This window comes from Stegastes partitus, unplaced genomic scaffold (assembly GCF_000690725.1).
Source record: "Stegastes partitus isolate 25-593 unplaced genomic scaffold, Stegastes_partitus-1.0.2 Scaffold228, whole genome shotgun sequence".
In the NCBI taxonomy this organism is placed as follows: domain Eukaryota; kingdom Metazoa; phylum Chordata; class Actinopteri; family Pomacentridae; genus Stegastes; species Stegastes partitus.
Window position 1 is genome coordinate 522252 of NW_007577959.1, and position 25671 is coordinate 547922.

Genomic DNA, 25671 nt, shown 5'->3' on the forward strand with positions numbered 1-25671 from the left:
ATATTGGCTTTCACAACAGACAGCACTATAAATCATTTATAAGCTTGTATTGTATTCAGAAAGTGGGCAACAAACTACTGTTATACCTGTCTAGAGGTATTTGCTATTTATGCCTCCAATACAACACAGTCGTAAATATATAATGAGCGCTGTGTGTGTGATTGATACGGGTAAATGATAGCATGTGTCCACACTTTAGAAAAAAAAATGGAACAGCAAGCCTAATTTCTTGATGAATTTGTTCTTATTTCACAGATTTTCCCGGTTTTGGTAAATTACAGATGATAACTTGGAAAAATTATATAAATTCTTTTTAAATGTAGTGGTTAATCAGAAAAAAAATCACAACACAGTTAATCAAAATATATATTTTATAAATATGGTATTTTTTCTTTTATGTTTTACTGTAAAATTAGTGGGGGTTTTTTCTTACAGTATTTAAGTCAGCAAAACATATGATTATTTTACAGATATTTGAATGAAAAATATTTTATTTATCCCAGAAGGGAAATTCAATATTTGACACCATTAAAAAAAAAAAAAAAAGTACACTAAGGACTGGAAAATTACACATTTTAAAAACTGGTATTTTACAGATTTGCCCCATTGTGGTAAATTACAGATAGCATCTGATAAAATCATAGAAAAAAAAGCATTAATTTACATGTTGACTGTGAAAATACAGATCAAAGTTGTGCATGATGTACACATCAAAAAAATTATTTTATTACAAATAGTTGTTAATCATGCGACGATCCCTCAGATTTATCTCATGTCTGTACATAAAACTGGATATAAAACTGCAGCAGCTACAACAGTAACATGCTGCTGACCCAGTGATGCTTCACTACTAATAAACTAATCATGCCACATATAATAACATGTCAGTCAGAGGGACCAAACTACTACTACAAACTAAAAGTACTTTAACTACAGTCAGCTGCTAGTACTTACAGTATGTACCTTTACTTCAGTAGGATTTCCTAACAGCACTTTCACTTTAATGTAGCACATCGCTGTATTGGTAATTTTACTCAGATAACTGATCTGAACACTTCCTCCACCACTAATCCTAAAACATTTTTAAGAAAGATCCTCCTTGACTACGTCTTTGGCATAGACCGCTGTCATCAAGACTGACACTCACTGCTAATTTATGAGGTGCAGGTATTTAGTACAGTTGCAGTAAAATGGAGCAGCCTAGGGGAGGTGTCTAAGGGCCAATAAAGAGCATTAGATGAGGCCATCGTGGGCCCGTGGATTACAGTAATCCTATCCACCAGCGTTGGGTATCACACACTCCTCATTCCAGCACAGCTGAAGACGAAGATGGAGGTCACCGCTCGTCGTGCTGCTGTGCTGCTCCTCCTGCTTCTATCTCAGGGTAAGTCACTGTGCACCTGCGTGAGGGATAATATTACTGGAATTTGCCTTAAAAATTGCAACTACACTCACTTTCTTGTCTACGTAATTGCATCTTTATGTAATCGTGCTAAAGAGTGCATAAGTAAAGAACACAGCAATGAAAGTAGTGCACTGAAATGCTGCTGCAATAAAATGAAACTGGTTCAGCTTCATCTGTCAGTGACCAGCAAGCTTTTAGTGTTTGTGGTTGTCATTTTTCTGTTGCAAGCTTCTTCTAGACGCATGTAATTATCTACAAATTAGACACATTTATTGACTTCATGCTCACATTTGCAAAAAAAGAAAAAAGAGGTTTATCTCTCACAGGTTACTTTTAGTTCATTTTCTTCTCTAATGTTTTCTTTTCCCTGTGGTCTCGGCCTGCACATTTTTTTTCCACCATCTGCTTTTACGTTTCATGCATCTGTTGATGTGGTGTAGCCCTGCTCACTGTTCACTCACAGGAGGTAAGACAAGCTCCTAAAAGAAAGCGATGTGATTTTAGTCAATTCTGAGAGCAACCTTGGATTCACTCCCCCCTGTGTGTGTGTGTGTGTGTGTGTGTGTGTGTGTGTGTGGTTGTGTGTTTTCTTCAGGAGGAGGAGGCCGTCCAGGAGGAGGAGCTGCAGGAGGAGGACCAGCAGGTGATCGAGACATGGACGAGGAACATCAAAGCCTGCACCTGCGACTGTGAATCTGCTGATTCACCGACACGCAGCCCTGCTGTCATACCAGCTGTCTTGCCGACCTCACCACCACCGCCGCCGCCACCTCAGGGTCACCCACTGACCTGCATGCCAGGTGAGGATTCCACCTGGGCCACTGCACCTGACCTGGACTCACTTTGTAGTCCCTCTGCTGTGAAAATGGAGATTTTTGTACCTTGTTAACATTCCATATGGTGCTTTTTATACGCCAGAAGACACATAATGAGCAAAAATAAGCAGTGTATGCCATGGATGAGCACGTTCACCTTAAGACCTTTAGTTTACTGATGGCGGTCTTTGAAACACAGATTCAGACTTCCAGGGTGTCATATGTAGCAAAACTAAGAAACCAGCAATGTTAGCTTGCAGGATGAGGCTTTCTGCATCATTATTCTTCCTCACAATCTGCTTTTGGTTCAAACATACATAGCAGAATAACCCTAAAAGTACAACTTGCCATTTTGCAGCATGGCAGAATATTGCTAAAGCCATTTTAAGGTAGGAAGGGACTTTTTTTTTTCATGCAAAAAACTTTGCATGCTCTGATACACAGAAATTAGTTATTAGGGGTTAAATCAGCAACCCTAGAGGGATTTTAGTACTCCTTATATAAACTCAGTTCAATCTTTGCTCAGTCTGGGCACATCTGCAGCAGAGCAAAATCCCCACCTCTTTGATCTTAAGATTTTTCAACTAACTTCTCGCTGTAAGATGAGAGGGGCTCGCACCGACACTTCACTGTTTGGAAATGAACAACTGTGAAGAAGAGGCCTGGAACGGCAAATGCTGTTTAGATAATCTCATTACCTGTGCAGGAATGTGATGAGCAGATTAGGGAGCCCAAAATAGGGCGTGCCCTTCACCTAATAGCATGATACTGGGCAAGGAAGCGCACATCAGATGATGCCCCGGTCATCTTCTTCCTCCTTATCACGCAAGCCTTCCGAGTATCAAATCTCACTGTAAGCAAGATGAACCCAGGCAGGAAAGCCGGACTCTACACGAGAACAAAGTTGGAACACAATTTAAATGTTGTGCTATTAGTCTAGAGACTATTGACAAGTTTTAATGTCAGGGCAAAAAAAAGCGTCCAGTTTCTGCAGGTCAAATGAACTGTTTAACCCTCTTTGGTCATTGATTTAACCCCTAAAAACTAATCTCTGTCTATCAAAGGTACACGGTTAGAGGGTTTTTCCTTTAAATAATCCCTTCCTGCTTTAAAAAGGCTTAGATGTAAATCAGTCGTACAAGTTTGAACCAGAAGCCGATTCTGAAGAAGAAGAATTATAAGAGAAGCCCCACCCTGCAATTTGACAGGATTGTTTTATTGAGTTTGTTGCAGTCAAAACTCAGAAAGACTAAATCTGTATTTTTGAGATTGTCATCACTACACTGCAATTTCAAGGCAGAGATGCTCAGCAATTTGGGTTGACTGCTTATTTCCCTCAGAATGTGTCTTCTAGCATGTAAACAGCACCATCTGGACATATTAACAAGGAAAAAAACTAGATTTTCCCCTGCAGGTGTCTTTAAAAAACACATGTAAACCTCTTACCCTGTCCTTCTCAGAATGCCCCTACCACGGAGCCCTGGGCTTTGAATCTGGATCCGTGACTTCGGACCAGATCAGCTGCTCCAATCAGGACCAGTACAGCGGCTGGTATTCCTCCTGGATCCCCAACAAAGCTCGCCTTAACAACCAGGGCTTTGGGTGAGTCATGACAGCCCACCTCCGGTTCATGACACACATACTGCAGATGCTGCAAAGAAATAAAAGAAAAAGAATACATGTGTCATTTTGGTTAGGTGTGCGTGGCTGTCTAAGTTTAACGACCAGTACCAGTGGCTCCAGATCGACCTGAAGGAGGTGGGCGTGGTGTCCGGCATCCTCACTCAGGGCCGCTGTGATGCTGATGAGTGGATCACCAAATACAGCATCCAGTACCGCTCTGTGGAAACCCTCAACTGGATCTATTACAAAGACCAGACAGGAAACAACAGGGTAGCTACACAAAATATTAGCTAGTTACTGTCAGTCTATTCATGTATGAGTCCTCCAGGCTTCATTAATGTGACAAACATCACCACCTTTAACTTACTGCAACTCCCAAACCTTTCACTCACTGCACCGCTTATCACAGTTAACCTTCAGTTAAAGCTGTTCAGTGATGTTTTTCCATGACCTCTCTGAAACGTCTTTGAAAAAGCAGGTAAATAGTTTATTACTCTTTAAAAGAGGAACATATTAATGTAAGAAGACTATATATGCCAGCATTTACAAGGAGAATTTTCTATGGAGACCTAACACTAACTTTAAAGAAAGTGGAATTGTTTTAGTATTTTGAACTAATTCTGTTTATCAGATTTTCATCCAAAAGAATATTTTTGATTTGCGTTCTTCTGCATATCACATATATTTTAATTTTTGCCTTTATGAAAATACACTAAGCTAAATACTTTCTCAGAAAAAAGTGACACAATAGTTTAAATTGACTTTTTTGGTGTGTGTTTTTTTTTTTTTTTTAAATTTTTAAAACTTAATCTTAATGAGTCAGTTAGTACATATGATGCAGTCTTTGAATTCATACACAAACACAGTGGGATTCAAATATAGAAAGATGTGTGTTTAAGAATTTGTCATCAGATCATTTGTACCTCTAAAGTGTAAATGTGCTAACAATAACTCCGTGTTCTCTGTAGGTCTTCTATGGAAACTCTGATCGCTCCTCCACGGTGCAAAACCTTCTGCGCCCTCCTATAGTGGCCCGTTACATCCGCCTGCTGCCGCTGGGATGGCACACCCGCATCGCCGTGAGGCTGGAGCTGCTGATGTGCATGAACAAGTGTTCCTGAAGTGCACCCCGCCTGCTTTCTCCTCACCGTCCATCCTTCCCCTGCCAACCAGCCACTTGCCAAAAGGGGAACATTGGTTCAGCACTGAAAGATCCATGATGTTACTTTGACATGACCTTCATTCCTTGAACACATCTTGTGTTTCTTTGGTTGAGGCTCGAAGCACATTTTGTGTCACTTGATGCACTATTTATCTGTCTTAAAGTCTGCAAAAATATATTGTGCTAACGTGTAAACACAAAATTAGACACTTTCCTCAATGCATTCCAGCTCAAAATGCAATCAGAAGGCCTCTGACCTTCAATAAAACTAAAGGAGTTCCAAAACAAAGAGAAGATTTAATGACTTATTCATAAACTTTCTTTGAATATCAAGAAATAAAACAGATTCTACAGATTAGGAGTCAAATCAAATGAGCTTGTTTTATTTGAGATTTACTGGTACATATGTAAACATGAATATTCTAAAATTGTTAAGCATTCATCTGTGGGTTTATGTTCTCATGTAAATGCTCTGTTGGAAAAAAACAAAAAAGCAGATAAACACTGACTATGCTACTAATTTGTGTCTGTAATAAAAGCACAAACTTAATACTTGATTTCATTTAAACAGCTGATAAACATCTTCTGTTATAAATATTACCAAACAAGTAGTCACACATCAGTATTAATATAATACACGGTGCTCCTTCAGCAAAACAATAAGAGAGAAATGTATTGTGTCGAGTACAGAGTGTGCACAGTCCTTACAGATGCACAACACACAATACGGTACGGTCTTGTCTGGACCCAGCGCGTTACTGCGGAGTTTCAGTCTTCACACACTGTGCACGTGATGAACATGAAGTGAGGAAGAATTTACAGAGTCGGAGCAATATTGCTGAGCCACACAGTCTCTTGAAAGTGCAACATTAAAAAAGGTTAGGATTTAGTTCTGCCAAGCTACTCTCATGGCACTTTATTTCCAACAGAACACAATGTTACAGTACAGATTCTGCCCCCGCCGTGTTTCCACTTTAAGGTTTCTTAAAAGCTCGTCCCAAGTGGTTCAGTATGTGCAAACAGTTAAAAATACAGTAGAGCAGTGATTCCCAACCAGGTGTAGCTGAAGGGATTCTTCAGTGGGTGCACATGGAAAGACTGTAGCTGAGCTAACTTGAAAAAAAAACCCCCAACACATTATAATTTGATTAAAGTCAGTAGTAACAACATCAGTTTGGTATGAGAAGTTAGCAAGTAGAGAAGTGTGAACAATTAATGTTCGTGGTAGAGATGTTTAACTGATAGGGCAAATGGTGAAAAAGCTAAATAAAACTGACAGTTAAAATAGTTAGCTAGCTGAGAGATGGTGAAAAAGTAAAGACAGGTGGATAAACAGTTGACACAACTAGCTAAAAGTTCTGAGGAAATGGTTGAAACAGCGAAATTAATAAATGAAATGATGAAACAGCTAATCGTTGAAAGATTTAGCTAAAGGTTTGAAGTAGTGGCTAAAAGAGTTAGCTAAAAATAATAGATAAAACAATAAAACAGTTACAAGTACAGAAAAAAGTAGATGACTTTTTTTTTTTGCTAAAAGTATGAAATAAATGGCTAAAACACTTAGCTAAAAGTAATAGTTAAAACAATGAAACAGCTAAAAGTACAGAAAAAATGGTCTAAAAAAACTTAGCTAAAAGTATGCACTAAATGGCTGAAACAATGAGCTAATAGTAATGTATAAGTGGTTGAAACAGTGAAAAGTAATAAAGAAAATCCATCCATTATCTACACACCGCTTAACCCTCACTAGGGTCGCGGGGGGGCTGGAGTCTATCCCAGCTGACTCAGGGTGAAGGCAGGGGACACCCTGGACAGGTCGCCAGTCTATCGCCAATCTATCGCCGCACTTTGGGCCACACTTTGAGACAGACAAGCAAGCACACTCATATTCACACCTACGGACAATTTAGAATCACCAATTAACCTCAACATGTTTTTGGACTGTGTGGGAGGAAGCCGGAGAACCCGGAGAGAACCCACGCTGCACGGGGAGAACATGCAAACTCCATGCAAAAAGATTCCGGTTCCCCCACCAGGACGCGAACCGGCAACCTTCTTGCTGCGAGGCAACAGTGCTAACCAACTGTGCCACCTTGCAGCCCCGTAACAAAGAAAAGAAAAAAAATGAAAAAATGATCAAAAAGCATGAAATAAATGGCTAAAACAGTAGCTAAAAGTAATAGATAAGTGGTGAAAACTGCCAAAAGTAATGCACAAACAGTTGAAACAACTAACGAAGTCTATAAAAGGTATAAAATTAGTTAAAAGTAACAGAAAAATGGCTCCAACTGCTAAAAGTGTTCAATAAATGGTTAAAACAGTTAGCTAACAGAATGAAACTGTTGAAGTGTCCAGCTCTTTTCACTCATAAGTGGTGACACAATGAATGCTAATGTGACAAAATTGACAGTTTAATTGTATGAAAATTACTTTAACATGATCCACTTTCCTCCAATAAAAGAAAAGTAGTGTTAAATGACTAAAGGGGTGACAAAATCGTGTTTGTCTCAGAGGGCTGTGGGAGGACGTCAGACAAAAAAAAAAAGTTGGGAGTCACTGCGCCAGTACACCCAGAATGGCTTTTAGGTTCCTCTAGCTGCTGTAAAAAAACAACCTTCGCACATCGACTGAGGACAAAAAACACTATTCATATCTTATAGGAAATTTTTTTTTTTTTTTTTACAGCAGTTAAAGTTTATATAGTGTTTTGGATGTATGTCTTTAACCTATTAAACAGCTAGAACCACTTGGAAGTAAAGCAAAAAAATTGCCTTCATTGAACCCTGTTAGTTATCAGAGAGAAACACATCCTTTAGTATAAACATCATACGTTCCTGTCATTAACTGGATCCTTGATGTTTGCTTAAAGCGGTGCAAAGTATCAAGGTTGTACTACTATATAATTCATCTATAAGGGTGTGTTATGACACTTTTACAGAGATAAACATTTTGGTAATACGTTTTTATACGGTTTGCTCTACTTGAAACGATTAACCACAATTTTAATTGTATATTATTGGTTTATAATATGAAAATGATGATTTAAAGTCAGTGCCTACATGTCAGTGCTCGACAAGCTCAGTCAGAAGACGGTAAATGCAGTGCTTCATCATCTCCCACAGAGGGCGATGTTGGTTAGGGTTTCTGTTAGTTTATGGCACCATAGTTTCTAAAATGGCTGCATTTCATAAAGACATAAAAAACCTAAATATCCTTTAAAAAAAAGAAAAAAGAAAAGAGCGATCAAGTCTAAGCTTTCAGATTGTCAGTGCCAATTCACAGAAACTGCCCATACTACAGCTATATTTTAAGAACATGAGCGGTTGCACATTTGAGCATCTGTAACCAGTCTGACAGCACATCCAAAGGCAAGACAGCTTGGACAGAGTTACAATCCTGGGTGAGATGAACACAAGTTACTGACATTACCAACCTCTATTGTAACAACTGATAAAACTTTGTTTAGAATGCCTTAGAATAGTCTTAAGGAAATACTACGCCGTAAAATGTACTATATTTCTATATTTAATAGAAACAAAAATACTTACACTTAAAATCTACACTTTATCTATCCATTTATATATATTTAATTTGTAATATATTTACTTTATAATACAAATTATAATCAGAATTACATAAGTAATAATATAAAGTCTATCAAACATGGAAGCTTTAAAAAAAATTTAAGACGTAAAAAGGCTTTTGGCCCATTTGCAAGCAGTGTGTAAAACTGAAGGTTTGGTATCTGTGTGTTTATATGTGTGTGTGTGTGTGTGTGTGGTAATGTGTGTTGAGCAGGTGTACTGTTATACAAGGGAGGAGCAGGAGCATCAGAGGGGAAAAAAAAGGAGTCTGAAGTGGATGTGAGAGCTGCAGGCTGATGGAGATCACAGAGCCGTCTCTTTCAGGTCGTTGAGGTTTGGCATACGAGATCTGGATGGGCGTCCGAAGCCGTGCCCGTTCTGGCCTCCCTTGATGCTCATTTGCTCGGGGTAGGGGTTGCCCTCAGGGCGGCCCAGGGCGGACGTGTGCCAGCCGGACTCCAGCTGTCCGGGCAGCGGGTACGCTGTCTGTCGGCTCTTGAGCTGGGGCGTGCTGACCCCTGAGTGACCTCGACTCTCAGTGAAACCACCTTGAGCAGAGGCTGAGTTAGGCAGCGGCTGGTAGCGCATGTCAGAGGAAGGGTTCTGGTTGGAGGACGAGGACGAGAGGTGCAGGAGCTTGCGCAGTGACTTCAGTGGCTGACTCTGAAAAACACGTTACATATGGTTGACATATTTAAAGTTCCTTTCTGGCTGTAACCCCTAAAACCTCAACTCTGTGTATGAAAACTTCATATCAGGAAGGTTTTCTATTAAAATACGTCCTTCCTGCCGTACTGAATAGCACTTTGGCTCCACGAATGCTGTTTTCAATGCGTAAAATAAATAACAGTGAGTTGAATTGACTTAAAATGAGGTATTAGTTGTAATTCTATATTTTTGCTTCCTATAAAATGTTCGGAACTGTGCAGCTCAAGCACACCAGCTTATCTACGACTCTGTTCTAACACTGCAAAACTACTCTGCACTACACAATAGCAAGTTGCACAATTGTAGTAATTCAGCCATAAATATTCGGACCGGAAACCGATTCTGAGGAAGAACAATGATACAGAAACCCTTCAAGTTGACAGGATTGGATCCTAAGGTATATCACACATGAAGAAGACTATGTGCTTTTAAGAAGTTCAGAAAGAAATTCACAATTAGAAGACTGGTTTAAAAACACTGCATAACCAAATTTGAAATTGGTTTAAATATATATGATCATAAAACACTCATGTTAAAATACAGTAAATGTTAAAATACAGTTAAATCCACACATTACTTGATGTAGAGCTACAATAATATGACTGCAGTAAGTAACTGTATTTACATTTAATGTGCAATTAAAGGGAAAATAAGACACTTGGATGGGGTTTTCATTATGTATAAGGGGTCATACTTATTTGCAGTAGTATACACAGTATGTGCAGTATTTAAAATAATCCCCTGTCAGTGTTTTTATTTAATTCAAAGATTTTTCACCTTATGGTTGATGGCTAACACCGAAGGTTTTGACAAGAGAAACTGATGAAACAAATTGAACTGTCAAATTAAAGTGCTGAACTTGGAAATAAAGAAGGAAAAAGAACATACTGTTTGGCCATTTAGTGCAATCCAGTCAAATACTCTGAGTAGATGGATCAATCTCTTTCAAGTGGAGAAGCTGCACAGATTCTTAAGAAATAACTTGACAGCTAGACTCCAGTTTCAAGGTGGAAACACACAGAGGTGTCACTGACTGCTTATTTCCCTCATGGTGTGTCTTCCAGCTTATAAAAAGCACTGTATGTGACCGATATTTAAAAAAAAAAAAGAAAACTCACAGAGGGGCTCCTCAAATGAAACCTTTTAAAACAACAAGCAAATACTTTAATTTTCTCGTGGAGACTCACTGGAGAGTGTGAATCAGACAGTTTCTCAGGCGGCCAATCCTTGTCCCTGTCCCGGTCTCGCTCCTGGTCCCGGTCTCTGCTCTTGTCACGAGACCTGTGGCGGCTGCTCTGGTGACTCGAGGACCTGGAGGACTTGTGTGTGTCCATGCCTTCATTAGGAACCTGTCATACAGAGCACGTAGGTATAATTCAACCTGTCCAGTCAGTTCAACTGATTTCTATCTTTTAAAGGTAGTTGTGCACAATGTTAAGGACAACAAGAAACACACAGAATATGTCAAAATGTTTTCTCTGAGGTGAAATAAACTATAGGTTGTTCCATCAGTTTAACTAAACCTCATAATGTGCTTCAGGAAACAGATCAGTGTGTTTCATGTTAGCCTTTACACGTGTTCAATTATCTCTGACATAAGTGAAGTTATTTTGGGTAATTGATTGGTCTCAAGTGAAGTGAAATCTTAAAAGCAAAAGTAAAAACATGACATGCATCTGGAGTCAAACCCTGAGCATTGTCTGATCTGAGGAAGAGAAGAGACAACTCCACTCGTTTCTGACAGATAAATGATGCGTTTTAAATGTGAAGGTTTAGCATTTTCTCCTCTTCAGGCAGTAAACACTGTTTTCCACCAGCTCGGAGTCTGACTGCCTGATTCCTCCTGGCCAGATTGCGTTTATTTGTGCTCTGTCATCAGCAGTAACCCCCCCACCCTCCCTCAAGAAACTGAACAAACTGTCACATATAAATAGAAATGTGAGGGGAAGAAAGAGTCTCAAACACCTGTTTCATGCTGAACCATTGCTGCCACAGAGACGGCAGTCAGTTTAACTAAAGGTCAAAATGTGGTGGCTTTCATATTTAGCAGCTATTTTTGCACTGATCTCTGCTCTGTAATCACGTATTGAGTTTAAACACATTTAGAGAAGTTGATCAAATGCTTCTGGTAGGTAATGAAGCTTCATTTGAATGTAACCAGGCACAAAGACTCCTAAAATCTCATGTGCTTAACTAAAGCCTGAGCGCTCTCGTTCATCCTCAGCTCATAACCAGAGACATGCTGTTAGGGCTGTGGCTGAAATCACTGAAATCAGATGGGCCAAACACAAAATGACCCGTCAGATCCATCCGTTTAACTGGAGAAGGCTGTGATTTTTCATTAAACTGAATGTTGTAGAGGTAAAAGCCGACTGCAATCAAATATCTGCAACCCAAAGGTTCCAAATAGGAGCATTTTTGCCTATTTGTAGGTGCTGCTTTGTGCTAAAACTGTACCTGTGTAGATGGATCTGGCTGGTTTATGTTAGCAATTCATTATCAAACACAATTCAGCATCATTGTAAAATTTTCAAATAAAACCAAGCGTAGAATGGCACAGTAAAACGGTGTTGATTAATGTTGTTAATGCATGCCATGTTAGATGGGTGACGTGGAGGTGGTGGGTGAGTACGATAGTGTAAAACAGCATGTACCATGGGAGAGGACACTACAGGGAGGACTCTCACAGAGGAACTATGCTTTATGTTATTCTTTGGGCTAAACAGAGGGAAAAGACATTTCTTGATGACAGGAGGCCTTCCTTCAGGGACGTCCATCTGTAATATAGAGGCACATGACTGGTGGGGCACAGGTAAACATGATGCACATGACAGCAACAACAACAACAACAACAACATCAACAAGGGTGTCAATAGGATAAAAACATTTGAAAAGCAGAGGAAGCGATACAGCGTGTAGACAGATGACTTAACAAACAAGATATTGACATTAAAAGTTATTTTCAGAAAATGCTGCATCCAAAAATGGCTTCCGTCCTCAGATGCACTTTGCAGACAACTTACCATTTGAGATTTTTTCTTTTTCTTCTTTATTGCTCTGAAGAAACCCTGTTTCTCCTTTTCTTTGGATGGCTCAGAGGCATTTAAGACTACAGTATCTGGGCCAGTCCTGAAAATAAATCAAAGAGTACCAAGATGATGTCCCAGCTAAAAAGTAAGCATCCGAATAAGACGTGACAATTTTTGCCATCGTGGCATGTGACCAGCATAAGATTAAATCTGACAGTAAACTGTCCCGACAGCAGCAACAGACAGTGACCAAATTAAGCATTACACAACTATTTTTGGTTGTTGGAGGATATAATTACCAGGGGTCAAAGGCAGGCTGACGTTTCGAGTGATTTGTCAAACCGCTGCCGTCCCCCGATAAGCCAGAGCCCCGACTCTGACCTCTGCTATCATGGAAGGAGTTGTCTGGCCGGGGAGAAGGGACTGTTCAACAAACACAACAAACAGGTTCATTCACCTTTCACATGCAAAGAGATATAAACAAACTGTTTCCAAAAGTAGCAGGTTAAACCCTGCATTATCTGTAATAATGAAGCCGAAGCCTTTTCATTTTGGCTGTCACTATCTTGGTCTTTTGTAACTGGATGTGATAAGTGTCGGGTGGATCTAACTAAAAACTTGAGGACACAATGCATGCCCAGAAGACTTGTCAATCACATGGTAGTGCCACGCATACCCTGCTTTATTATCCAGATGGAACCACAATTTACAAAACGAACATTGCGCAGTATTGAAGGAGATGTGAAGCTAACAAGTGAGACCACAAACTTCTTAGGAAAATGCTCACTGAGACAACAAATCAAATGAGAAGGAGGGTCAATTTCACTTAGATTTTCATATGATCAGATTTATTTCTACAACCACAGGAGTCGCCACCTGCTGGCTGTTAGAAAACATGCAGGTTTAAGGTACTTCAGCATTAGATGAACTTTTTAAACCCAGAAACTATGCCCATCTTTTATACATAGTCTACGAATAACAACAAAGATCTGTTTGAAGAAATTACAAATAGTGTCTTTAGTCTGAACAACAGAGAGCACTGAGAAGTTTTTTGTTTTTTTTTTTACTGTAAAATATCTCACTGAGTGCATGTAACTTTTTAGTCAGACTTTAAGTGTAACTAGACATGGCCCTTTGGTGTTGATTTGGTTGATTTTTTAGTTTTGTACCTAAATAGGAAACGTGTGTAAGTGGAGAAAATGTGCAAACTAACAGCCTGTTAATGTTGTGTAATGTTGAGTATGTTAGCATGCTGATATGTCTCAGTCATCCAGGTCATGGTAATTCTAAATGTTTAAGTAAAACTTTTTCGATCCTTGAATGTCTTGCACTTCTCATTTAAGAAGCTTCTCTGATCCAAATACCTCGTGGGGAGTCCCAGGCATTCCTTCTCACAGCTAAATTAAATGACACACAGGCTGTAATGAACTTAGACAAGATTTAAGGTGTGAATGGTGGTGAAAGTGCATTGAGAGGGATTTCAGGACTATGTTATAAACACCTGACAAGTAGTGTCATAGACTCAGCCCCACGGTCATCTCTAAATGGAGAACGTCTACGACACCACTTATCAGGTACTTAGAACATTGTCCTGACATCCTTTCTCAGATAGTTTCACCATCATTAACAGCCTTATTTTAGGAGCAAAAAAGTACATGGGACTTTCACTCAGCATTTAGAACCACGGAAGCCTCTTGGATAAGAGGTGAAACATCTTCAATAACTGAAAAAGAAGTCGAGTTGCTTTCTACTGAAAGGCTGAATGATTAGCATGCTGATGTTAGCATTTAGCTAAAGGCACCACTTTATCTAAATGTCATCTCATAAAGTCATTTCTTGAACTTTTGCTAAATATATTTTTTAAATTCCCAAATATCAATTTTGGGGACAGGTTCAAAAGTCTAAAGGTTGAAAGAGACTGTAATTATATAAAATTTCTACCCATAGTGGCACTGAGAAGGACCTGATTAATGAACATGTGTGATTTGTAAGAAACTATTTTCTCCTCTGGGTTCTCTCATTAGCAAACTCCAGTGAAGTGTCCTGATTAAATCTGAACTAAAGTCTTGACTTCCACGGTGCAGAAAAAGAAAGCCACAGCCAGAGATATCACTCCTGACTAAACCAACCTCTGTAGAAGCTGCCCACCCGCCTAGGCATGGATTCGCTGTAGATGTTGCGGTTTTCTTTGGAAGAGCCCCCATCTTCTGTTTGCTGGTCATGATATAAGCCAACCTGAGTCACAACAGAAATACTTATCACATTAAACCTTAGAGGCTAACTGCTTTGCATGCATCTCTGTCTGACATGATACCTTTATTTACCTGAGAGGACAAGAAAAAAAAAATTGGGGGCGTATTGATTTACGAGTGGTCTTTATAATAAAACATCTGTAGGCTATAAATGAATCCCAGAATCAAACTGAAATGTGCTGCGATGACAAGCTTGACTGTGCTATCATAAGTAGTCACATTAGAGGGAAGCAAAGCGCACAGAGAAAATGAAGAGGCATCTGATGTGAAGAGACAGAGAAAAAGACAGAGAGAGAGAGAGAGAGAGAGAGAGAGAGAGAGAGAGAGAGAGAGAGAGCAGTTCATGACAGCAGTATCCACCCACATCCGCACTCTCGGAAGACTGGATGTGGGTGGGGAATGGTGGGTGCAGGCAGAATGTCGGACCTCGCTTTTTTGCCGCTGTGTGTGAAAAGATGCGGTGTTGTCCCTTGTGGAGTCCCTTATTGGGGGTCTGCTGTGGGTGACCTCAGTGGGTGCCTGTTCGCTCTGTTAATGGAGACATGATGAAGCATGAAGTGCTCAGCATTGCAGTACATACATACAAATACAGACACGCACGCAGTATATATACTATATGTGTGTATACAGTATATATAAATATACAGGTAGCATGAATCACTGTATATCCTAAGAAGAAAGCCACACTCTTAGCACTTGCAATGTTCATAGATGAAGCTGCAGTTATGTTAATCCTGCCTTTGCAATTCATTACAAACCCAGGACACAGGATCTGGCTGAAAAACCTAAACACAGATCATCATTTTTTTCAGACGTCACCAGAATAAATCCTGGCTGCATTGTTGGGCAAACTGAGACTGAGCCGGAGTTATCCAATAAAACCTGGTGTAGGCATTCGATATGATTATATCCTGTACGGTTAGGCTTTCCTTAAGGTTGGGGATTTTTGAAGTGGGCTGAAGACTGACCCTGCTCATGTCTTCTTCTCTGGAGGAGCCCCCAGAGTGGCGGGGCAGCGTACGGTGCTGCAGCTGTGGAGACAGGAGCTGGAGGCTGCTGGCTCTGGTGGGGATTCCCTGCCCGACCGACAGCCCTTCGTCTGCCCCGTGTGTCCTCTGGTGATCCCTTCGTACGTACATGGAGTGGCGGTGCGGCCGCTGCTGGGAGGAGAAGGGGCTGGTGTACCCTTGACCATAAGCCAGAGGGTCATGTGGGGCGGACAGAGAGTGAGAATGGCTCCTTTCGATGCCGCTGTCCCCAGGATCAAGAGCATCCGGTGACTTGGCCTCCTCCGATGTCTTATGGCGGGTGGAGGAGCGCCTGTAGGAGGAGTCCAGAGTGTTGCTCTCTCTGTCGGAGCGCATGCTTCCTCGGCCACCAGGTCCCAGTCTGTCCACTCTGCGAGGTGCTGGGCTGCTCGGAGCTGTGAGGTCGAGGCAGCTGGAGGGAAAATAGCGTGATGTAGGCTCGTCTGCATAAAGATGCACATCGTTTAAGTTCCCCACTGACTTGGCATCACTCAGCGTGCCATAGCTCTTGGACAAGTTCAGGTAGGCAAACTTGGAGGAGGGCGTGGAGCTGTGGGACTCCATGTAGCTGTGTCTACTGTGTTTGTCCCCCGATTGAAGCGTGTTGGTCTTTCCTTCCACAAAAGAGTGGCGGTTCTGCTGTGAGCGGAAGTTGGATTTGAGGTACTTGGCCCCGGGGCCGTCGGACACCTTGGACCCCAAGTTCATCTCGAAGTCGCCCTTACTCTTGGCCTCACCGGGACTGAGCAAATGAGGCAGGTTGCTGCTGGCCAGGTCCATGCTGCAGGCAGTGGAGTGGTTGAAGATCTGCGGCTGGTAGTTCTTGGGATGCAGGGTTGGACTAAGGTTGATGCCTGCAGGCATGTTGCCGTTGAGAAAGCTGTCGTTGCTGGGGTGGAGGTCTTCGTGTCGGGGTAAGCTGGAGCACTCTCTGCTGCTGGAGCGGTGGCTTCCTGAGCTTTTTCCCCCGTGGCTCCTGAGCAAAAGCAGAGAGAAAGAACAACATCAACATAATGTGCATCAAACAATCCAGTTTACACAATAAACTGGATGACACTGGAAGTGACAGCCTAGTAGCTGGCTGGTTGGATGTACCAGATGTGGTGTGCCACAGGGATCTATTGCAAGACTCTTAATCTTCCTAACACATGTAAATGACATGAACTCTACAGCTGATTGTATTTTTTTTCTGTATGCAGAGTTAGTGAGTTCTGTGTGTCTTTATATGTGTAATAAAACCTTTGATTGAAAACAACTGGTCATATTTGACAAAGGAAAACAAATCATCTTGTGTGTCTAAACATCAGGGAGTCACTGACAAGCCTAAACCAACTACTGGGCTCACAGCTGACCTGCTGGGGGTGGTGTTGTCTCCGTGGTGAGGTTTTCTCTTGGAGGAGCGTACAGGTGTAGGTGTGGGTGGGCCGGGCCGCTCCACCAGCCGCAGGGTCTGGAAGGCGTGGTGGTTCAGGCTCTGCTCTGTGAGAAATCGCTCTGTCGGGTTCAGCAACAGCAGGTTCTAAAGCACAAACACACAGAGGGAGCCCGTGAGTCCTCAAGACACCATGAACATCCAACAAACTGAAACAGTCATGCTATTATGAGTCATCGCCATTATCATAAAAGTCAGGCTGCTGCTGCATTTAATTGTGTCTTGCAGTCACCAAAGAAGCCAAACAATGATGTGAAATATGATTTGTGACAGTTTCTTTTTTTCTTACCAGAATAAATGTGTTTAAAAACCTGTCTACATAGACTTTAATAAAAGCTGAATCTTGTATGAATGCACTCAAAATAAAACCCGTGACATGAAGACAGTTTGTGAACTCTGAGTGCTGCTTTGTTTTTATGTAATGAAAATTTATAGTGGCAGCTACTTTCCTCACTTCTTCCTCAACAGAAGCAATGAAATGACCACTCTCCTTGCAAGCCATATAGTTTTGCGTCAGCAAATTGCCCGATCTGCTAGATCAATGTCTAAACTCAACTTAGTGATGAGAGAGATGCCTGTCTTTGCTGAAGCCAGTCCTGAGATGACATTATGTTAGCAGTGAGTCATTATCTGCTGGGAAAAGCGCAAGTGCACAAGCACAGCCCACATTCTTGACATGGAGCTCCTGTTTACAGTGCAGACACAGCAATAACAGCAGTGCTGGAACCAGGATATGAGCTGAGAGATGCTGAAGCAGTGAAGAGGCATCATGCAGTCACGACGTAAACACGATGGTAATGATGCAATTATCAGGTGTCTCGTTTATGAAAATTGGATTTTTTTTATTGTTACGGAATGCTTTCATGATAGTATGTGAACAGAAATAAACGGAAACTGAGAAAAGGTGAAAAAAAATAGTGCCATTCCCCTAAGCAGAGAAGCATTCAGCTCTGCCAGAGCCGTGAAACTTACCTTCAGCAGGTCGAGCAGACCTCCGCCGATGATTCCCAGGTATCTTCGCTCCAAGGTTTGGGGGTGGTTCACAGCAGGAAACTGAAGCGTTAGCAAAAACAGTGGATAATAGTACTGTCAGAAATGTGCAAATGACTGCATAATCACTACTTTTCAGAGAAACCATCACTATCAGCCACATGTGCCTGTTAATATATTCAGCTTATTTTCATTTCAAATAGTGTCATTACCTTAAAATTTACATTTTCAGGCGTTCGTCATTTTTACTTAGTTTCAAGTAGTATACTGTTAAAAGACCAATTCATTAGCTTTTAATTGCCTTATATTTTATCTTCAGAATTTTAATGTTTTTATTTGACCTACTTCAATTTTTTATTTTTTATTTTTTGTCAAGGCATTTTGAGTTGCACTTACTACATGAAGGGTGTGGGTTTTTAATCATTATTTATTACCTGAATTAGAACATAACAAAACAAAGAAGCTGGTTATTGGCTTGGAATAAAGGAAACTGAGAGCATTAGCAATTCTTATCAGAAAGACAAAATAATTTCCTCTTTCAGACTGAGTTTTATATTGTTATAGATATGACATTAAAGGTTCCATATTGTTTCCCTTTTCAGCAAATTAATCAAAGTCTCATATGTCCACACAGTGTGTCTTTTAGTTTTTCAGCTCAAAATACTACAAACATGATTCATTTTAACATAACTCCTGGTTTTTCGTCCGGTTCTAAATATGCTGTTTTGCTCTGAAAACCAATGAGTTGCTGCTGTTGCCGCCCCCAGTTGGAGCTGTCAATCACAATCTGAGCTGGACAACTATCGATTAGTCAGGTGCTACACAGCGTCTGGGTTGAATTCTCTCTTGTAGCACTGGGAGACTGACTAGATTTGAGGGGAGCTTTAGGAATGGCAGAAGTAAACATCTTCATATCTTAACAGCTTTTATTTTATACCTCCAAGTTTATTACAACCACAAAACACAATTAAAAAGGATTTTCACCAAATGGAATCTTTATTTCAGAAGGCTTGGTCCAGGATATTTTCCTTAGGAAGTCCTTTGAAGTTCGTAGGAAGTTGTCAGAGTTTTGTGGCCTTGTTTTTTTGTATTTTGGGATAACAGTGTCATTGACAATGGGTGGAAAATTATTGAGGTCCCTCTCTGGTTGTTGATTTAACCCCTAAAAAGTCATCTGTGTATCACTGTGATATTTTAAGAAGTGTTTCATATACCAATTATACCTTCCTGGGAAACTGCCTCTGAATAACAACAACAATACAGAAAGATTGATTCCTTAGGTTTGTTAAAACCCAAAAGTTTGAATCTGCGTCATCAGTACACTGCAATTTCAAGGTGGCAATGTTTAGTCATGCCGTCGATTGCTTATATTAGTATTGATATGTTCATATAGTCAAGGTAACGTTGAGACAATTAACAAAAATGTTTCATGTTTTACGGTCTAAAAAGTCTGTGAAAGTTGCAGTAGACAGAAAAAAAACACCATAATTTGAAAATATACAGTTGTCCCGCATCTCTTCCTTCTTCTCTCTATTCCACCAGATGAACAAAGTAGTCAAGCTAAAGGTCAACATTTATTTGTTGTCTGACCCAGGATTCAAATGTTGACCTCCTACGTGACAGTCCTACATCTAACTCACTGCACCACAACATCCTGTTCTCACTGTGGACTTTGTTGTGATTCATACTGTTGCATTTGATCAATGAAAAGCCCTGTGATTTGCTAAAGTTCCCTAACACAGGCTAAACTTTCCTAAGTCTGAAAACAAAGGGAAGAGGAAATTCAGAAATCTAGTTTTGTGTAAGATCAGTTGAATTACGATATACTGGAAGGTTAGTATGGCACTTTTTGCCCAATCATGTAATAAGAAAACTGCCTACCTCAGCTTTAAGTGACCGATCTAGGATGCAGAGATGCTCCCTAGAATGATCTTGAAAATCTTCAGTGCACACAGCTATGAAATGACCTGTATACCTGCCTGTTTCTGTTACTTATAGGATGCTGTTTTAAAATATTTTTACTTTATATTTACTGCCTTCATGATGTATAACTTATGGTTAGCCTTTAATATATTCATTGATTGACTGTATTGAAATATAGTGTTTTAACGTAGATAACCTGATACTTTGCATTTCAGTGTCACTGCTGTTGTGGCAATATGTTTTTCATATGCTGTCGCCTATGCAGCATTTCATTTCATGTATTTAATTTCATTTTACGTATTTTCATAGAAAAAAATGCAGACATTATGAACAAATAGCAATAAAGGTAGAATATATGGCTATGTCAGATGGAAACCATAGTTAACAATGCTAAGAAATAAAGGAATGCACTAGTTTGACCTTTATATCCTGCTATTTATGGGTGTATAACTTTGATCAAACTAGACACGCTCTGAGAACTGAGTGGAATATCATGCAAACATGACGATGCTCTTGTAAAATATTTTAGAAATGCCCACAGAGGGTGTTGAGACTATGCCCACTTCTGCTGGTATCCTTCAGATGCTACTACTCCTAAAATTACATTTTGTTCACCAAAGGCACTGTTGCATGTGATTTCACCCACATCCAATCTCCCTCTGTCAACCTTTCATTTTGACAGAATTTTTTTTTCTTCTTCTGACTATTGTGAATTTTCCGTTTGCCAGAAAAAAAAAGCACGTCCAGAAGCTGTTCTTTTTACATCACACATTTCCAAGTGTTACAGAACGCACATCGTAGGTGGCCAACATGATAAAACAACCATCAAACATCCTGTGTTCGCTCACAAGTGTTGTGTGCTTTTCTTTCTGGTCTGATTTATTTTAATAAAAACAATTTGCATGTTTCCATCAAACACCGTTTTTCTTTCTTATTGTCCTCTCTGCTTATCTGTGAAGAGTTTGCAGGCTCATTTAAATGACAACAAGCACAGATACGTTGTGGAGATAGTTTTTTTTTCTTGTCCTTGAGCGAGTACTAACAATAGCAGGCGCTCAGTGTTTTTTTTAAGAAACATCCCCATCCAACATGTGTCTGTGTTACTGGCGAGAACATGTTATTGTAGAAGAACAATTTATGTTTTTAGGAGCTTAAATTTAGTCCAAAAAAACTGAAGGTCCTCATCAAAAAAAAATTCCCTGCTTCCAATAATCAATTTTTACACCCAAATTGTCCAAAAAAACGGGCAGATTGCAAACTAACAATGATTTCTTGGAGAGGAAAAGGACGACCCAGGTCTGTTGTACCACCAGAAGACTTATCACAGCCTTCCTTCACAGTGCATACAGGATACATGATACAGGATGAGTCATTGTGATCCAATCAGTCACGGCACAGCAAACTCGCCAGAAAAAAAAAAAACAACAAGCAGAGAGTGTAGAGACAGAGCAGGGAGAGAGAATAAATAAGGGTGGAAGAATAAAGAGGAGGAAGCAGGAAGAGACAGAAGATCAAGTGGAAAGCGATGCAAGGAAAGCAGTAATAAGAGCAACAGGGAGCAACGGGTCAGCCGAGTCGGGGTTGGGGTAAAGGGGTGTGAAGGGCGGCTTGATGTTACCCTGAGCCCGTGGAAGCGAGGGTTGTTGTAGAAGAGCTTCATCTGCTCTGGTGGCAGGGGTCCCAACACTTTCTGGATGGTGAAGAGCTGGTCGATTTCGCTCTCTCCCGGGAAGAGAGGCTGCCCGTCACTCAGCTCTCCTAAGATGCAGCCCACTGACCACATGTCCACTGCCTTCCCGTACGGAGCCCTGGGGGCACAGATTTCAGGTTGTTGGTGATAAAAGCCAGGCATAAGATTAAACAATAAAAGGACACTGCAGTGTCAGGGTTCCTGGACAAAGCTAAAAAAAAAAAACAAAAAAAAAACAGCAGGCGTACCCGAGCAGGAGCTCTGGAGAGCGGTACCATCTAGTGGCCACATACTCGGTGTAATTGGCATCAGTCCCTTCAGAGAGATTACGTGCAAAGCCTGGCAAGAGAAGACAGAGGAAGCAATATCGTATAATGAGGAGCTTTTTGATATGCTCTGCATGCTGAGAAATCTAAAAATGATTTTAGCTGGGTGCCTCTCTGGACGCTCATTATGCTTCAAAGGTGTGAGTTACAAAGGAGTTGAGTTAGGTAAAAGATGCATTGATATAGGAGAGACGATGAGCCCTCTGAGAAGACACTGTACTGGCAAAACTACAGTCGTCAAATTATCCCGACATTGTTTAACACATATCCAGTCATAAAGTTTAGTAATTTTTCTAATCCCGAGGCAAATGTACAAAGGAAGTTACCTACAGTACACAGTCAGGAGACTGTTAGCGTAGTGAGTCCCGAAATGAGCGTAAACAGCTGGACTGGCTCTGTCCTGGGTTTAAAAAACACTTCCAGCACTTCTAAAGCTTACTGAATAACATGTTATTCTTCCTTTACTAAATCCATACAAAAAAAGCACAAAGAACATCCCTGTGACTGGTCAGGAAGTAGTTTGAGAAAGAGGTGTTTTGTAATTTTGACGGAAAACTGTGACTTGTGCGTTCTGTGATGTTTTTGGACCAATGTTGGGGCTGAAATGTAAAAAGAAAACCTTCCCCGAATTACTTCACATAACTCGAAGTACATCGCTTGTGCGTGAATCTGTTGATGTGACTGCGGTAAGACTGCCGTCACAACTTTCACGGTAAAGTGACCAGTGTGCTCGTTCAGACATGAAACCAACACATTCAGCTTCCGTCAGATTAATGGAGAAGACGGCATGCCTGAAAGGAGTTTAACTGTATCACCCCTTTATTCTGGGAAATCTTATTCTCTTTACTCTACAACAAGATACCAGGTAAATATTCTTCCCAAAATGTCAAATTTTACTTTATAAATTCTGACATACATTGAACCTGTTAGCAAGAGATTTTCACTTCCAGGTTAGTCATTTCTTACGGTGGTGTCTACAATAAAAAGAACATACAATAAAAATGACACAATCCCAAACATAAACCTTCACAGCGGAGTCTGTTTGGCCTGTGTCTGTTCTCTCAATGCCTTTGGCTGACACAGAGCAAACAGCAGGTCTTTAGTCTCTCACTCCAGATTGCCGGCATGATGTTGGCTATGCCATGTTTTACGTTTCCCCCTGTTCTTGTTGTGACGCCACCAGGCTGAATGAAAGCGTGATTAGGCTCTTGTTCCTCAACACGTTTCATTAATTGAGATAAGAGAAGAATTCACAGCAGCAGTCCGAGAAGCAGCAGAGGGGGACGCACACAGAGCTTTAGATAACCGGATGAAGCCTGCCTGCTGCACTCCTGAAGCACTGGTTTCAGCCAAATATAGTCTCTGTTGAAAATACTCCTTTTACATCATCACAGCTTTGACTCTGTGGCCACCTTTCTTGCAGCTCGTACAGTGTGAGGATTTGATAGAGGTGCTCACCAAAGTCACATAACTTGAGGACATCATCAGAGCTGATGAGAAGGTTTTCTGGCTTTATGTCTGAGGAGGAAAAACACAGATGGGGAGTAAGCAGACGAGGGACATCATCACAACATCCTCGCTACCATCAATTTCTGCCACCACATGTTCATCTTTCCCAGTGAGAAGAATATTTGAATGATTTATCTTCATAAAAACAGCACCGGAGGAATGAAGAGAAATCCAATTATATCAGTAAAAATGCACAGATTGTAAAGGAAAGCCATAACCCATACACCAAATCCCTCGGTAACAGTGTCATATGTGTGCCTGGGTATACTACAGGCCATTTGGATGCCTGCTCTGTTGCTCCCTATGTGCCAAAAGCTCACATGGACCATCTGGTTTCCCGCTCTGCTGCCACTGATTCACCGAAAGCTCTTTCTCTGAACAATATAATGGTTAGTTACGATGCATCACACAACTTATTAAACCTCCACTTCGTTACAGAGAAATCAACAGACTTAAATTGTTTGATTTTACACTCTAAAATAAACAATAGTGGTTCTAGTTGCTTCTGGAAATGCGAGCACAGATGGTGCTCAGTGATGAGGCAATAGTAAATGCTGCACTCTCTGTATGTTGCACGAGCCTCTTCCAGCTTAGAGGGCCTCTTCTCTGCCTCACCAACACTTTCTCTCTCTCATCTGTTCCAAAAAAAAGTCAAGAAAAAAATAGCAAAAATATAGATCTCACCTCTGTGAACAATGTCATGCTTATGGCACCAGTGAATTGCTTTGATTAACTGGAAGATGTAGCTGCGCGCTTTGTCAGTCGGCACACCGTTGGGTAACTCCTCGAGCAGCTCAAGCATATTCTGACAGAGGTAAAAAAAACAAACAAAAATGACACCGGGCCATGTGACCGACACAGAAAAGAGTGAGTGTAAAAACAGTCTATTAAAGCAACTTACCTTCTCCACATACTCAAAAACAAGATAGAGCTTCCCTCTTCTGCGGAAGGCCTCTTTCAACTCAACAATATTCTCCTGCTTGAGGGTGCGGAGCATCTTAAGCTCCCGTAGAGTTGTTTCTTTAACCTCCTCATTTTCTGCATGAAGGTGAGACAGAGAGAAAATCAGGATCACACTGAGGTTCCGTGCAGTGATAAATATGGGATGTGAGACAAAGGGAAATAAAAGAGGATGAACTGCTTGATAATAGAAATCACAAGTGTTCTCTGATGAGGTATTCCTCATCGGTAACAAGAGCCCTCTTACCTTCACTGTCCTTGAATTTCTTAATGGCCACAATTTCATTGGTCTCCTGCAATAAAAACACCGAGCAGACAGTGAGAAATCAATCCTGCTTTTTGTTGCTGCTCTCGTCCATGCATCAAAACAGCGGGAAAACACAACAACAAAGCTGACCGAAAACAAATTTAACAGTACAACTATTTCTGGCTGTACTGCTTGCTCTCAGTAGTGAGTATAAGGCAGTTTTGGATTCAGTTGTGTGGACTTTGATTAAACATATCTAATTGGGTTAATCTGCAATACAAACACACACCTCTAAGTCCAAGTCTACAGGAAGCTTAATTAAATATCGATTGGATAGAAGTTAACATTCATGACCTGTTTGTATCTTGTAGAACTGCAACATGGGGTCAGGACCTCTACAGGGGGTCACAGAATGATCTAAGGGGTTGTGCAATGACCTCACCCTTGTGCAATCTTTGTTTTTTTTCTTCTGAACTATTGTGCAATTTTACCTTATTTAGGCTTTTTTTTTAACCAAACATCTGAACTTCTTTTTCTCTCATCATAGTTAATGGAATTAGGGATAAAAATCAGGAGTGCTGCACTGGGTCAAGAACGATAAGGCTGGTCATTTAAAAGCAAAGAAAAGATCAAATAAGGTGCTTTTTAAAGATAGCAGGTTTATTACCTACTATACATGGATAAATGAATGCATTATTAAAGCATGTATATGTATTACTAAAGGATTCATAAATATTTAAATGACAGTGCCTAGGATAGCTTTTGGGCTGCTGGTCAATACAAAGTGGGACAGTTCTTATATTTTAATCCTAATTTGTTAAACTGGGCTTTGGACTCGGTCAGACAAACAAAACATTTAAAAAGTCACCTTTAAAGACATGTTACACAGTTTCTGACTATTAATCTAACAAGAAAACAATTAATTGATAATAAAACAACAGTTGGCTACTAGTGTGAGCTGCACACACTCCATGAGAAGGGTTCTTAG

The 25671-nt window shown here is 40.6% G+C and overlaps 2 protein-coding genes across 2 annotated transcripts in view; one reads left to right on the top strand and one right to left on the bottom strand.

The window, feature by feature from the left end:
- The first annotated feature begins 1329 nt into the window (after positions 1-1329).
- LOC103356957 (retinoschisin-like) lies at positions 1330-4964 on the top strand. Its single transcript, XM_008281302.1, has 6 exons — positions 1330-1384; positions 1846-1871; positions 2001-2205; positions 3681-3822; positions 3918-4113; positions 4812-4964. The coding sequence occupies exons 1-6, from the start codon at positions 1330-1332 to the stop codon at positions 4962-4964; spliced, it is 777 nt and encodes a 258-aa protein (XP_008279524.1).
- Positions 4965-7140: 2176 nt separating this feature from the next.
- LOC103356958 (cyclin-dependent kinase-like 5) overlaps positions 7141-25671 on the bottom strand; it is a 45646-nt gene continuing 27115 nt past the window's right edge. Inside the window, exons 4-19 of the mRNA XM_008281303.1 lie at positions 24684-24729; positions 24378-24514; positions 24161-24281; positions 23426-23485; positions 21890-21980; positions 21570-21759; positions 18011-18091; positions 16959-17125; positions 15547-16582; positions 15005-15106; positions 14456-14561; positions 12626-12749; positions 12321-12426; positions 11952-12074; positions 10485-10646; positions 7141-9252 (exon numbers count right to left, since the gene is read on the bottom strand). Coding sequence (XP_008279525.1) covers positions 8893-9252; positions 10485-10646; positions 11952-12074; positions 12321-12426; positions 12626-12749; positions 14456-14561; positions 15005-15106; positions 15547-16582; positions 16959-17125; positions 18011-18091; positions 21570-21759; positions 21890-21980; positions 23426-23485; positions 24161-24281; positions 24378-24514; positions 24684-24729 — 3012 coding nt within the window. The 3' untranslated portion in view covers positions 7141-8892. The remainder of the gene's footprint in view (positions 9253-10484; positions 10647-11951; positions 12075-12320; positions 12427-12625; positions 12750-14455; positions 14562-15004; positions 15107-15546; positions 16583-16958; positions 17126-18010; positions 18092-21569; positions 21760-21889; positions 21981-23425; positions 23486-24160; positions 24282-24377; positions 24515-24683; positions 24730-25671) is intronic.